The sequence below is a fragment of the Populus euphratica genome, unplaced genomic scaffold (assembly GCF_000495115.2).
Source record: "Populus euphratica unplaced genomic scaffold, PopEup_1.0 scaffold276.1, whole genome shotgun sequence".
Taxonomy (NCBI): Eukaryota; Viridiplantae; Streptophyta; class Magnoliopsida; order Malpighiales; family Salicaceae; genus Populus; species Populus euphratica.
Window position 1 is genome coordinate 99,007 of NW_011500158.1, and position 16,077 is coordinate 115,083.

At 30.5% G+C, this 16,077-nt stretch overlaps 1 protein-coding gene across 1 annotated transcript; it reads left to right on the forward strand.

Moving 5' to 3' along the window:
• Window positions 1–9,430: 9,430 nt before the first annotated feature.
• On the forward strand, window positions 9,431–13,433 carry LOC105111140 (probable protein arginine N-methyltransferase 1). The gene is made up of 9 exons (XM_011006409.1): window positions 9,431–9,845; window positions 10,028–10,038; window positions 10,523–10,678; window positions 10,767–10,830; window positions 10,936–11,078; window positions 11,773–11,860; window positions 12,107–12,222; window positions 12,360–12,510; window positions 12,958–13,433. The coding sequence occupies exons 1-9, from the start codon at window positions 9,599–9,601 to the stop codon at window positions 13,161–13,163; spliced, it is 1,182 nt and encodes a 393-aa protein (XP_011004711.1). The 5' UTR covers window positions 9,431–9,598; the 3' UTR covers window positions 13,164–13,433.
• Window positions 13,434–16,077: the final 2,644 nt, after the last annotated feature.

Here is a 16,077-nt window from a genome sequence, read left to right on the forward strand (position 1 = left end):
TTAAATTCATCAATCAATCCTTTTATTTATGTGATAGGCCTACATTTAAAATGAACATTTACCATAAATTAAAGGTATCTTATATTATTAGACATATTATTATAAAACATGCTTTAGTTAAGGAGTTATTGATACTTCAAGTGCAAAATAATGACATAAAACCTTGATAAAAAATGTACTTTTAAGTACTAATCACATGTCGAGGCTAAGGTTTAGTAGAAAAGGTAGCAAAGCAAGGTTGCGTGCATTACATTATAAAAAAAAAAAAACCCTAAATGGCATCACCGATTTGATTTACTTCTGGTTCCATGCACAAGTTCCTATTTATTAAAGTGGTGTCGGAATATGTTTTGAGAATGTGGGAATGGTGACAATTTCAAATATTCATTTAAAAATAACTTCAGGTCATTCGGAATATGTTTTGAGAATGTGGGAACGGTGACAATTTCAAATATTCATTTAAAAATATATTAAAATAAAGTTTTTTATTTTTTAAAAATTATTTTTAACATCAGCATATCAAAATTATTCGAAAACATAAAAAAATTCATTTTAAGCAAAAAAATATTATAAAATTTGAGGGAACACGATTTACACTACATTCCCTAATATGGCTTTTATAAAAAAAAAATGATTTGGCTTGTGTGGTAAATTAGTCATTGAAAAATCGACTGGGCACAAATTAGTTAGGATATTTTTTTAAAATAGTGAAATTACTATTTTTCCCTTGAAAGAAAAAAAATAAGTTTTCAATAAGGGGCCTTTTGGTCCTTTAAAAAAACACGGTAAAGTTATGTTCATGTCCTTTAGAGGGAAAAAATAAACATGCAAAAAAGGGCTTCTCCTAAAAAAAACAAGAAGAAAAAGAAGCTTAGTTTCAAGGATGTTTTAGTCATTTTCTTTTATTTTTTTATTTTTCAATATGGTTAGAGGTTGTTTGGTAATTTTTAGTTATTAAATTTAATTAAAAACAATTAATGACGTGTACGTCAACGCGTGAAGAGCCCCCGCACCATTCAGGTAGTATATGAGGGCTTGTCCAATTACCAAAATCCTACTTTTGTGGCAGAGTGGGAGTAGTTTCTCATCTTTTTTCTGACAGTGTGTCGTGTGCTAACGGAGGAAGTTTGGTTGGGCTGTAATGGAGTTTTTTTCTTTCTTCTCTATTTTTTCTCTTATGTCCTTGAAATTTGTATCTAACCTTCTACAAAACAATTGTCCTCCAGTTTGTAGTTTATTGATTTTGACCTTTTTTTATTACTATTTATTTAGCTTTTAATACTTTTTAAAGTTTAGTGTTTTTTCAATTTTTTCTCTAGTCATTTTATTCAATTTGATTTTTTTATTTAGTTCAATCTCTCTATTTTTGTTGCTCTATTTTTGTGTTTTATACTTTTTATTATTATTTTTTTTCAATTTTATCCCATACTATTTTATTGTTTTTTTTTTGTCCTCATTCTTTTGATTGCATATCCTTATCCTTTTTTTAATTTATCTTTTTTTCAATTTTACCCCTCGACATTTAATTTCATTTGATTTTTTATCCAACCCCTCAACATTTAATTTCATTTGATTTTTTATCCAATTTTGATTTTTATTCTTTTGATTACTATTTTTATCATTTTCTTAGTTTTTTTTCAACTTATCCCCTATTTATTTTATTTCATTTTGTTTATATACCATATTTGGTCTATATTGTTTGGGTTTTAAATTGTTTTACAGTTTGATATTTTACTTTGTTATTTTTTTGTGGTTGCCTTCTAACAAGGCAATCATTTACTAAATATTTTTTTTGAAATTTATTATTTGACATTTGGTTATTAAACCCTTAGTTTCATTGTTTGTTCCACTTTTCTTTTTTTTAAGTTATTTCGATATTATATTTTGAGTAATAGGTTTGTTACTTTAACCATGGTTGACTCAAATTTTTATTCCTTAATTTTCTTATGAATTTTGAGTGTTAAAATAATTGGCCCTTGAGCTATGCGATGTTTTCACTTTTCTTTCTGTTGGGTTATCCCGAGTGCGAGTTATTCAAGTTAACCCAAGTTAACTTGTATTTTCTTACTCAATATTTTTTTTATTTAACTTCAATCTTTTTTGTTATATCCTTTTTTTGCAAGTTTAATTTTTTTTTAATTTCAGTCTCATGTTGTGAGTGGCAAATTGGTCAAATTAACCCGAGTTGACTTAAATTTTTTTCATAATATGGCTTTTATTTTTTTTATTTCATCATTTTACATTAGATTATTTTCCCTTAATATTTGTCATTTTTTAGCTTTTTTTTTGTTTTGTTATTTCGAGGGTGGGTTGGTTAAGCTAACCTAGGTTAGCTTGCATTTTCTTTCTCAATGTATTTTTATTTAACATCAGTTTTTTTTGTTAGGTTCTTGTTTTGAAAGTCTAATTTATGTCCTGATCTCATGTCGCGAGTGGCAAGTTAGTTAAGTTAGCCCATGTTGACTCAGATTTTTTCCCCTTGATTTGAATGGCTTGTTCACTTTTCTTTATGTTTAGTTTGTCCGAGAGCGGGTTGGTAAAGTTAATACAAGTGAGCTTAGGTTTTTTTAATGTTTTTTTTCATTGAAATTTTGTCTTTTTTACTAAGTCATTATGTTGAATTTTTTTTTTTTCGTGATTTCATATTGCGGTTAGTGGATTTGTCAAGTTAGCTCAAGTAAGCTTGAGATTTCTTCTTCAATGTTTTTTTGAATATTTTTTTTCATCTTTGACATTAGGTTATTAGGCTTTGAACTTTATAATTTCTTTTTGCTTTTCATTTTTGTAGGTTGTTTCGGTATCATATTTCAAGTCATGTTTTAGTAAATTTAACTTGGGTTATCTTGAATTATCATTGCCTAAATATTATTTTAGCATTGAAAAAGTTTGGCTAGGTCATGGGCTACCTATATAGTTAGTTACAAATAGATAATGGAATGATAAAAAGGAGAAAAGGTCAAAACAAAAGAAATAGAATGAGAGGCGGTCCGCTTATATGGTTAGAGAAGGACTATGGTCATGTAGAGGCAACTAAAAATGAGGAATGAATAGAGATGAAATATAATTAAGAAAAAGGAATGTTATCTAATTGTAACCATACCATAAATGACCCCTTACATCCAGAAAGCCATAGTTTCTTCCCACAACAACAAAAGACGAGTGTAACACTTAATATTGATATTTAGTTAAGCAATTGCAAATATTTCTAAAATCTCTCATTTTCTTATTACTGAAAGAATCTTAACTTTTCATCTATATTAAATGAACATTCGATGCTGATATTGAATAAATCATGGATCATAAACCCTTTTCAAAAAATAAAAAATAGTTATAATGAAAGAAAAGCTTTGTTATTTCAAGATTTAACCATAAAATTTAGTTCAAAACATGAGATCTTTATTCTATATACTTCTAAAGCCACCTTACAAAATCTATGTTAAAGTAAAAAACAGATTGACGCATTATATATATAAACATCCCAAACAAACGTTGTCCCCCTCATCTTTTCAAGTGTAAATAGTGCTTGCTTAAGGCCACCTTTGATTAATGAACCCTTGAATATGATCAAATAAGTATTCACATTCCTTTTTATAATTTGATTCTTAATGCAAATGAAAAAAGAAAAAATAATATTAAATTAAATTAAAATTTCAATTTAAAAAAAACCTATAATTATGTTTTACTATAAACTAAAACACAAGGGCACTACTAATAAACATTATTATACATGATTTAACATCGTTTTAAATCTTTTAGACATGAAATATTGTCCTTTCCTCAAAAAATTTTAAGTGATTTTTTTAAAAAAAATTCTCACTTTAGTTTCTAAGTTTAAGTGTTATCTAGAATGCTTCTTGAACTTCATTTATGTTAAATCTATCCTAAACAAAGAAAAGAGAGGAGAAAAGGGAGGGGAGAAAAATCTCTAACAAGCTATAATACAAACATATAATCAATAATATTGGTGTTGATGTATTTTTCTTCAATATAAAGTTTAAGAAGATGATTTTAGCATCCAAAAAGAACTAATTAGTTGTAAATTGAAAGAATAAGTGGCTTTTTATAGGTTGCATAGAAAAGAATAAGGGTTGTAAATGCATAAATTTGATGAAGATGCCATGAGAAACTTAAAAGAAAGATGTCTAAGAAATTCAAATACAAGAGGGCAAGCCTAAATTAAAAGAAAATGACTAAGTTGCCCTAAGAAAATAGAAAAGGGCAAATCAAAGAAGTACAACAAAGAAGTTAAACAAATTAAAGTGATCTTAAGTTTGTAAACCTCTCAAACACTCTTTAAGCATATTAATTCCTTTTTGTTTATAGCCAAAACCTTAGCCTTTATTTTGTGTTTATATAAAATTCTTTTTTAAACAAGCAAGCAATTAGTCAAAACCAATAAATAGCATTCTTAAATAATGTAAATGACTTTTTTTTATAAGAGTTATGGCTTTACAAGCATTATACATATTATTATTTATATTGTTAAAATAAATGCTCAAATAAAGGTGAAATATCTTGACAAACCTCAAGCATTTCCTCGAGCCTCTAAAAATCTAAAACCAACACAAAAATACAAGGTCACCTCACCATATCCCTTTTTTAGTTTCAATCTAGTTTGCATGAAAAACCAAAATCACCATTCCCCAAACCACCATATGAATTGCAAGAAAAATCAAAAGAAAAATATTTCATTTTTACATCGAAATAATTTCTGCCTTCAAAACATAAGATAGTTAAATTTTCAGAAAAATCATCCAAAGCAAAGGACTCCTCGTAAAATCTAAGAAAAAAAGAGATTAGAAAAACCATGCTACAAACTATATTTATCCAAGCTACTAACAAGCATAATTAGAGGGTACAATCAAGCCAAGGGGGATTAAGATGATTTAAAAGGTAGTTGTTCCTTTTTGAATGGTTAGTAAAACAAAAACTTTTTACAGCAAGCATAAGAAGGTAATAACCATTGTAAAAAACCTAAGTTGTGTAACTTATAGACATTTAAACAGGTGATTGCATAGGAAACTCACGTGGGTTAGTTGATAAAAAGACCATGAAAGGCCAAATCATAAATAACAACCCCTACAACTAAAAAGATGAATTGAAAAGGAGGAGGGACTATATTCTAAAAAGGTAAAATGCATGTATGCTATCTAACCTTAAAATACTAGCATTTGTGCAATGTTTTGCAAACATTTTATGAGTAAAAACCCTTAGTAGAGTCCAACAATGCTCCAATAAACCCAAGTCATTAAAGATTTGACAATGTTTATTTTGACATAATCTTACATCAAATGATCTAACCCTATAATTAAGGAACATCAAGAATTTGATTATTTAAAAAAAAATCCTAAAGTAGAATTTAACATGTATTGAGAACCATATTTTTTTCAAAATGTTATCATTAAGTTATTGGATTTAAAATGGATTTCAAACCATCACTAGAAATGCTAAGAAATTGATTCGAAGTCGCTAGATTTCTACTAGTGCTAGAAAAATGATCTCATGTTGGTGGCTTTTAAATCATTACTAAATGTACCTGGATTTCAAGCTAATATCAGAAGATTAATCATGATTTGGTGGATTTCAAACCATTACCAGAAGTGCTAAGAGTTAGACCCTAAATCATTTGATCTCAAACTTATGCTACAATCTTGATTCTGAGTTGATGGATTTCAAACATCACTAAATGTACTAAGAGGTAAGTCCCAAGTTGGTGAAGTTCAAACCATCACTAAAAGTTAAAATGATATCTAATATATCATCTTGTGGTAGAATTTAACCTATACTAAAAAAAATCACATATAGAGATTTCAACTAGCATGACAATTAGGTAAGTTATTCCTAAATTATAAGGCAAGTCACCTTTCTAAATGGCCAAAATCTCAAATCCCTGACAAAGTCTTTTAGACTTTGGAAATCTTTCAAAACCTTTTCACAAACACTATCTTTTTTACAAACTTACTATATAAGAATTGTAAAGAATAAGTAACCGTTATAAATTGTTTTTACCTCCAATTTTATTTTTTAAAATACAAAAAAAAAGCATTGTAAAGAATAAGTAACCATTATAAACTATTTTTACCTCCAATTTTATTTTTTCAAAATATAAAAAAAGAAGAAAGTCCAAAGATAAACTTTAAATTGGGTTAGACAACTTTTTTCGGGTTATATTAGGCATGATATATCTTTCAAAGGTATAATTCAAAAAAATGGTTGCAATTGAAAACAACTAAAGGACCGAGGGCTAAAACTATTAATTTGACATACTTATAGAGGTTTTATGACTCCAATTAAGGGTTTAATTAGACAAATTTTTAATTTTATAATCAATTTTGATTTTAATTAAAAGGATTTTTAAGTTTGACATGTTTTAAATTTAGCTTTTTCTTTTTGAATCTATAAAGGGCCTGTTTGGACTGTAGTAGTGGTTACGATTCAAAGTGTTTTTTTCTTAGAAATGTATAAAGATAATTTTTTATTTTTTAAATTATTTTCTAGATCAGTACATCAAAGTGATTTGAAAACATTAAAAAATAATTCTAGCAAAAAAAATAAAATTTAAAAGAATGCAGCTTCATTCGTATTCCTAAATGGACTTGAAGTCAACCTACGCTAACCATGATAGTTCTTTTTAAAGATCTATATATCACCAAAGTTTATTCTTGTCAAATTATTCTTTGTCTAAAATGTTTTCCATGCATACGAGCGAGACCCATACTTCAAACTCCATCTTGCATTATTAATTATTCTTAAACATTTAGATAATGTTATAACCTCGTGTTCTAGTTTTAAGCTTGAAATTATAAAAACATCAATAATTGTTAGTTATTTCTTTTTGGTTTCAATTAAAAAAAATCAAAATAGTTCACTTATACATCATTAGATCTTGGAAAAAGTCTGCGAGGCTTATTATGTTTATCTCATATTAAAAGCCAAGAATACAAAAAGTTATTCACTTGTTCTGGGAATCCAAAAGGTTATCTTCTTGTTGTAGGTTTACATACACAAGTTATAGCATCATTATATATAAACACTATTGAGGAGCTAGTTAAACTATAGTATTTGATAAAAGTAAATTAATAAAATAAAAAATAAAAAGTAAAAGTTGCAAAGATAATTGAAAATAAATAAATCTAGAGCTTTTGATTTTACCTTGTTAATTCCACACAATATTATTATTCCTTGTTATTAAACTCCAAATCTTAATGTTGATTATTAAAAAATCCCTTGATTATTCAGTATTTTCTCTTGAATAACATTAAAAATACCCTCACCTAATAATTCAACATATCTTTATGTAAATTAAATTAATTGAAGATTCATCAAATACTTTGGATTTTTCTTAATCTAAAATCACATTAATTATAATAAAATATCTCTATCTTTCATTTAACTAATAAATTTTAAACATAAAAGCCTTTAATAATAAATTATCTCTCGGTTTCATTATAATCCAATAGATTAAACAAAAAAGGCTAGAAAATTATAAATAATAAGATTAAGCACAAACACTTAACATGAAAAACTTAGAAATTAAATAACTTGGAATTTAAATTGTGTAATGCAAACTAGACTACATCAAATCCCTATAAAAATAAAATGTAGTTCATAATAAATATGAAAATAAATTATGTTCTTATTGGAATATATCAAAGGAAAATTAAGAAGAAAAATATTTTTTTTTGCTTCAAATCGATTAAAAAAGCATTTCACTACAATATCTGAGTTCTTCTGGTTCTCTTCTTCTTGTTTTTCCCTTCTTTTAATGGTAAAAAGAACCTTATTGTATTAGTTATGACCATGTTCCATTTCTCTATCTTCTCTTTTTTTTATCCAATATTTTTTTATTTTTTTTTATTTTTTTTTCAAAATTGATAGATTTTGACCTTTAACTTATAACTTAATTTTTATGCCAGATAGACATATTTTGAGATATTCATAAGAATTGAAAGTTATTGATATTTTTTTAGCTTTTTTATACTAAGATCGCTTAATTTAAATATCATAAAGAAAGTTATGCCTGATTTACCAAGATTTTATTTTAAAATTTCTAGCAAGAAAATTATCTTATTTTTACATTAAGAAAATTGTTTACATTAAGAAAATTCACTTTCCTCATTTCTTTCTTTTTCAAAACATTTACACAAGTCAATTAGATTCCTTCAAAATATATTTTATCATTTAATTAGTTTTTAAATGAGTTTTCTCAATAGCATGAACTTTAATTCAATTTGGGCTAGTGTTTAGTTAGAACTCAAGGATTGAATGTTGAATTTTCACTCAAAGCCCATGAATCCATGGATTTATTTATTTCTATATATAAAAATAAATAAATAAAAATTACATAAAATATAAATATTTAAGATAAACTAGCATAAAATTAAAGTGATAATATATAAAAATCATATAAAAAATCAAGTACATCTCAGGAGGTGATAAACTACTCATTTCTTAACAAAAAAAAAAGAAAGAAAGTGGACACTAAACCATCTAATCTTAAAAAAAAAAACCAGATGTGTGGGTTTTTGTTAAAGGCAGGGGTGTGGTTTATTTTAACTTCAAAGCCTATAAATTCATGGATTTATTTATTTTTATATATATAAATAAATAAATAAAAACTACATAAAATATAAATATTTAAGATAAACTAGCATAAAATTAAAAGTGATAATATATAAAAATCATATAAAAAATCAAGTACATCTTAAGAGGTGATAAGTTACTCGTTTCTTCAAAAAAAAAAAAAAAAGTGAATACTAAGTCATCCAATCTTAAAAGAGAAAAAAATCACGCGTGTGGTTTTTTGTTAAAGGCTTAGGAATATCGGGTCACAAAACCCACGTGATGACTTTTTTCTTTGTTTGTATTTTTTTATTTTATTATTTAAACATTTAATTCATTTTAAATTTATCTTTATAATTTTTTTTATTTTTTTAGATTATTATAATCTCAAATAAATATTATAATATTTGATTAATGCTTAATTTTATGAATGTTAATTTTTTGCTATAATATTATTAAATAAAAAATATATTTTTTTAAAAAATAAATGATTAAACCTAGTAGAATTTATTATCCTAATTATAAATTTAATAAGTTAAATTACGAAACTTGAATCAATGTAATATACTACCATCTTAATAGTTTTTAAAAATATTTCTTTGAATTTTTTAAAATAAAATTATATTTTTATCATCAAAATTATCTTTAACTTCTAAAAAAAAAATTAATTTTAAACCTAATCTAAAAAAAAAATTTAAATTAATAGATTTCAAAATTAACACTCTAAATCAAATTTAATAACTTTAGCAGGTAATTCTTTCTCACTTAGATATTTATTTTACCTTAAAGATTTTTTGATCCAACGCGCGTGACTAAATGCTGACGGTGAACTAGTGAAAATCAGGGAACATCAAAGAGCACGAAATACGAAATACAGTCTCATTGTATTTCATAAGCTCGCAAACAAATAGGAAATCAAACTCCCATATAACCCTTCCGTTATTTCAACTGAACAAAACCCTATTAAAATTCTCTCCCTCCCTCCGCTTGTCAAGTAGCAAGTAAAACCCTAAAAGGCAAAAAGAACAGGAAAAAAATGGGCCGTAGAAAGAATAGTCAGACCTCAACGAGCCTGAACAACACTCAGCACCAGGCCACCAAAGTCTGCTTCGACGACGACGACGAAGAAGAGAACATCAATCTCGATGACTCTATTGTAGCCACTGAAAAAGCCATTGCTATGGATGACGTAACTATGTCCGACCCCAACGCCCCCTTTGTCGACGGCGGCGATGATGATAAAACCAGCGCCGATTATTACTTCGATTCATACTCTCACTTTGGTAATACTACTCTCCTTGATTCGCTTTACTTTATTTATTTAAGTCATCTTTTTTTTTTCCTTTGGTAATAGTGTACTAGGTTCAGTTGACTTGAACAGAAGTTTTAGACTCCTAATGAATGGTACTCTGCCATAGAAAGTTTTTTGTATTTGTCTTAACCTTTTTTTTTGGTGTTTTTGCAGGTATTCATGAAGTAAGTGTCTCGTAGCTGGATTCAATTCAGCTCTTTACTGGGTTTCGTAACTTGGTGTTTTTTTATATATTTATTTGTTGGGTTTAGTTTTGATTATATCTTGTTTGTGCATTATAAGTGATGATTCAGAAGCTTTTGTAACTCAATTAGTGCTGCCACATTTTTTTATTTTATTTACCTCACAAAACCCCCTTTTGAATCAGCACTTGTTATTATGTGATATACTTGATTTGTTTCCGAGTAATGCTCTGCATTTTATCAATTGATATTTTTTTTCTTTACCATTTTGTGTCCGTAGGTTTATTGTTTTGACCTTTTATATTCTATATTATTTAATCATTTTCAGCTGAGATCAAATTTTTCTTGTATGATTTTTTATATATCTTGAGATCTGGATTTCTAAAACAAATCCTGGAGTTGATTGTGTATCAGTGCTTAAACGTCGCCAACTGTTGATGTTGCCTTACCCATCCTTACACTGCAGGAAATGCTGAAGGATGCAGTGAGAACTAAAACATACCAAAACGTTATTTTTCAGAATAAATTTTTATTTAAGGATAAAGTAGTGCTTGATGTTGGTGCTGGGACTGGAATTTTGTCCTTGTTTTGTGCTAAAGCTGGGGCTGCCCATGTCTATGCGGTATGCCTTTCACCCCTTTCGCATCCTACACCCACCAAGTGGAGTTTATATATGCTAAAAATTGGTTTGCCAATGTTTCTATTTCCAGGTCGAGTGCTCTCATATCGCTAACATGGCCAAAGAGATTGTTGAGTCAAATGGATTTTCCAATGGTAATTCTATTCTCTTTGCATGTTCCAGTAATTTTTTTTTCTCTCTCTGTTGCCTCAAATGCCAAGTCTCACTTCGCACTGCTTACTCGTGTTTCAATGTCATAGTTATAACAGTTATGAAGGGAAAGATAGAAGATATTGAGCTACCGGTTGCTAAAGTGGACATAATTATTTCAGAGTGGATGGGATATTTTCTGTTGTTTGAGAACATGTTAAACTCAGTCCTGTATGCACGTGATAAATGGCTTGTAAGTTGCAATTACATTTCTCTTTGCAAATTTATAGCTTGTTCTTTGATAAATGTTGTACCTAGAGAGATAAATCAAACAGGCATAGCCGGCTAACCTGTCAAAGTCAAATCTATAAGTTTCAGAACCCTGGAGGCACATGAATGCCACAGTAATCTAAGAAAACCATCATATTAGATTTGACTTTGACGGGTTAGCCGGCTATGCCTGTTTGGTTTTTCTCTCTAGGTTCTTGATTGGGATTTCATACAAATTTGAAAAATTTATTTAATTCTGAGGGAACTGTTCATTGTCAACTGCAAGGAATTTCCTTCGGGATTGAAGGGTTTTGTTGATGCTATTTACATAAAATTTACAGATCAGGGAATATTTTTGGAATGAAAGTCTCTTGGATAAGAATAGAGCTTTCTTGGGATAATGGTGTTTGCTGGTATTATAACATTCACAGAAATTAAAGTCACTAAGCTCTTTGGCTTTAGGTCACCTGGATGCATGCACCTTTCGAAGGAAGGGGGAAAAATGCCAACCAACATTTAGGTCATTCATGAGTCTGGAACAACTATACTTGTTTAGTAATTGAAAGTTCTTCTGTTAGCTATTATTATGTTCCATGGGATCATCATTGGTGATGCTGAAAAACTTTGCTAAATCAATAATGTCAGCCTTTTTTATTCTATTCTTTGCTTGACTCCAGGTCAATGACGGAATTGTGCTGCCAGACAAAGCTTCTCTCTATTTGACAGCCATTGAGGATGCTGAATACAAAGAAGATAAGATTGAGTGTAAGTCTATTGTTTGGTGTCATATGTAGATGAGAATAATTTTCATGTGGATCCATCAAATGTGTGGAATTTGGCAGCACAGCCAGACTCCAGTAGTAGGTAGCTGTAGGGAATTTACTCACATCAGTTGCATGTGTGGTTTCATGTGTTATTTGAATTTGTTTTCCAACTCTAAATGCTTAGGGTGGTGGCATTTTAATAGTTCTTATATCTGTTTTGTTGCCTTGGCTTGCATGCTTGCTCCAGTTTGGAATAATGTCTATGGCTTTGATATGACCTGCATCAAGAAGCAGGCCATGGGGGAACCTCTTGTTGACACTGTTGATCAGAATCAAATTGTTACAAATTGCCAGCTGCTCAAGGTTGGATATGCTTGCATATGCATACAATACATTTGTGTGTGCGTTTGCATTTGGTCATCCACATTTCTCCATTTTGCTTTCTGTCACTGTCTTTACTTAGCTGATGTTTTTATTTTTTTTGCTTTTCATCATTTCAGACAATGGACATCTCTAAAATGGTTTCTGGGGATACTTCCTTCACAGTTCCTTTTAAGCTTGTAGCAGAGCGTGATGATTACATCCATGCATTCGTAGCCTACTTTGATGTATCATTTACAAAGTGTCACAAGTTGATGGGATTCTCTACAGGTCTAACTTTTTTACTGTGCACTCTTCAGTTATATTTTCCATATCTTCTAGTGTAAAGTTTTGTTTTAATACATACAGCGAATCAAGTGGGTTGAGGGAAGCCCTTTTCCTTTCCATGAGTTTGCTCAAGTCGTTACACTTTAAATTCCATGACTTGTTGATTTATGGGAATATTATATTTGTTAGACTAGAAGGTAACTAGCTCTAACAGTGAGGCAGGAGTACTCCTTCTCGTTGTCTGAGAGGGTGTTCTAAGCCAAATCATAAAATAAACATGAAATCAAAATCACAACCTGCATTTTATGCTCTCAGTGGCATATATGCATCAATTAAAAAAAAAAAAGTTTTCAGATGTTCCTATGTGAAGGGGAGGCCAGTTAGGGTACATTTTAACAGTCTAGTGAAATGCCTAGATAGCCATTCTGATGAATTTGGAAAATGATGCAGGACCAAGATCACGAGCTACACATTGGAAACAGACAGTCCTATACCTAGAAGATGTGCTAACCATTTGTCAAGGGGAGGCACTAATTGGGAGCATGACCGTCGCACCAAACAAGAAGAATCCTCGTGACATTGATATAACAATCAAATATTCATTGAATGGTCGACGCTGTGTGGCCTCAAGAACTCAACATTATAAAATGCGGTGAGTTGCAATGGCTCTTCAGATTGCAAGCGTCACCGGGCAGAGATTGATGATGCTCAAGCTACTTCCTTGTTAGGGGGATGTCTTCCTAAACAAGCATGTATTTCAGTTATTTTTCCAAGAATGAGAGTAATTTGATTGGTTTACATAAAATGTCACTTGTTTGAAATAGCAGGGGATTTTTCAAATTTTGATTTCCAAAATCTTGACAACCGTAGCTGTAATATTAACGTGATGATCCTCATTCAGCTTGGGCTTTTATCCCTTCGCTTTATTTATTTCCCTCAAAGCCATGCAAACAATATCCTTGCATTGCCTCTGCTTTTTTTTTTTTTTTTTTTTTTTTTTTTTTTTTTTTTTTTTTATCTTGTTTAAGTGCCACCCATGTTCTATTTAAGAATCTAATCACTGATATGATCCAGTTCATGAATCTGTACCTTCATATGATCATTCTGTTGACTGAATTCCAGCTTTGTGAGTACAGAATGTGAATCCTCGAACTTTCCACACCCATCCTCATCATCAGCTTCTTCATCACCGAACACTTCAATACATTTTCATGCCTGGAGCTCCAGGTATACCCTGAAGCAAAGGTAAACAAGTTATAGAACCAAGTCAACATAAAATCACATACATGCAGAGTTTTAAGCAAGTAGTAGATCTCAAATTCTTCTCCATTTCAGCCTCTTTAGAAGGTTTAGGCACAAATGTTTCCGCAGGTATCCTGTTCTGAAATCCAAGAGAAGAGAGTTTAACTACAATTAAACTTGAGTCTTCTGTTCTGAAATGGATTGTGCAAAACAAAGTAGGACATAAGCACGATGGAATAAAAAAGAGTAAAAAAACAGCCAAAAGAAATGCCAAATGTGAAGCATGGTGAGGATGCGGTAGGGAGATTCTCTTTGTTCCTCCTTTTATTCCTAAAAACACCAGTAAGTATAAAATTACAGGTTCTGGAACTTCGGAGTTTCAAATCCATTTATGCTTCACTGGTTTTCAGATATAATTTGGTTTGAATCTTGAGAACACGATAAATAAGTGGCAATATTTTTCTTTTCTTTTTTTTTACACTTCACCATTTTCCTCTGATGTGCTCTCATGTTATTGAAATTCATAGATGCCGATACTTGCTAATCCATTCCCAGATTTTAGAGCTTGAGCTTCAATCTGGGGAAAGCCATAGATACTTGACAAGCTATATGCTCTGGAAACTGTCCTATATAATGAGAGAGCGAGAGCGCAAGGCTTCATTCAAATAAAGCTGGACGTGTAACAAGCAAAGCCTTTTCAAATGCTTTCTAAGAATCACGAAAGATGGCTCAAGAAAATTTCATGTCAGATAAGTTTTCTATTAACTAGTATCTAATTACAAGATGGCTCGCGAAAGATGGATTAAGAAAATTTCTAAGAATCGGATGGTTGCAAGTAATACAATTTTGTTTATACAAATATATTTATTATTTATAAAGACATTCTTATCTTTAATAATCATATATATTAAATATAAAATTTTTAAAACAAAAATGTTATATCAAACATAAAATTTGTCAGGGATGCTTTTGTTGTTGCTTCTTATCATGCATTTGCCATTGCTCAAAGTGTCGAGAAAATCACGAATGATCCTGACTTGCAACAAGTGTTCGCTCCGAATGCCATGTTGTTAAAAGCTGGTGATAAATGCTGTAATTTGGAGCTAGCCTAAAGCCTGGAGGCAGTTGCAGAACAAGGCCCACAAGCTTTTTATAATGGCACTGCTGATGAGAAGTTAGTGAAGATGTGAGAGAGGCTGGCGGGATTCTAACAATGGATGGTCTAAAGAATTATAAGGTGGATATAATGGATTCCTTAGCTGCAAACATTCTGGGCTACACTGTATACCACTGCCTTCAAGTGGAACGCTTGGATTGTCTCTGGTAGGTTATATTTTCCCGCTTGCCCATTTTTATCTGCGTCAATCAAGTATTTCCTGTCAAATCAAGTAATATTCCGGCCGTTTTGATGAATCGACCTCTGGCTCTGAAGGACTAAAAGTAGGACTAATCAACGAGCTGAATTCGTGATACTGATGTTGGTCTGACTAGATATTGATGAATATGAACAGGAATGACTACTTACTATAAAGCTTTTACTGGTATCAATGTCACTGTGTCGTGATTCTCAAGATCACAAGCTATAATTAGCAGGTGGAGTCGGCTTAGAGATCTCGGAACTGGCTACTGAAGCAGAACGGAATGCTGTGTCAATGACAACAACATTAAATTATGGTTTTCGAGCTGGAGTTCTCTCTCTTACTGGAAATGTGCTCAACGGCACCCACAGAGATAACCCCTGACATACTCCCTCCTGCTCCAGCTAATTCTATCGAAACTTACAAGAGACCTTTATCTTCCATGATACCTTTTATTGTCGCCAAGGTTTGGCTGGAAGAGCTGATGTCCAGCTTCTTGTTCAAACCCTCCAAAACCCCATCGACATAGAATGTGAAAATGCAAGAGATTCTGTAAATACCCTAACATTCCACGGGAGACCTGTTGCAGTGAGCGATCCGATAAAGGATGACATGCCTGCAGCAATTTGATCTGTCAGATTTTCTAATCGAAAAATCCATGGAAAGAAAAACCCATTGGTAGCTAGCCACGAAACGTTTGTTCTGTAAAAGATTAGGCGATTTGTTCCCAATTCTTGAAATAAAACTATATTTTCTTAGCAAATTACATGTTGCATGATGATACTCCAACTTTCAAAATCCACTTCAACTTGGAAGTCTCCAGATTAGAACAGGGATGAAGCAAGCAAGCACGCTAATGAGAGCAATAGGTGCAAGCTGCTGGAGGATCCATCTTTGCTCCAACATTAATATTTATCCCGGGGTTGGGGGGGTAATAGTGGTCATGATCGAGGCAAGAGAAACATATTGG

Excerpts from the sequence above, each read along its gene's own strand:
- LOC105111140 (XM_011006409.1), top strand. The coding sequence starts at position 9,599 with ATGGGCCGTAGAAAGAATAGTCAGACCTCAACGAGCCTGAACAACACT. Across the intron at positions 10,679-10,766 it reads GGGCTGCCCATGTCTATGCG|GTCGAGTGCTCTCATATCGC; the intron begins GTATGCCTTTCA and ends TTCTATTTCCAG. Across the intron at positions 12,223-12,359 it reads CAAATTGCCAGCTGCTCAAG|ACAATGGACATCTCTAAAAT; the intron begins GTTGGATATGCT and ends TCATCATTTCAG.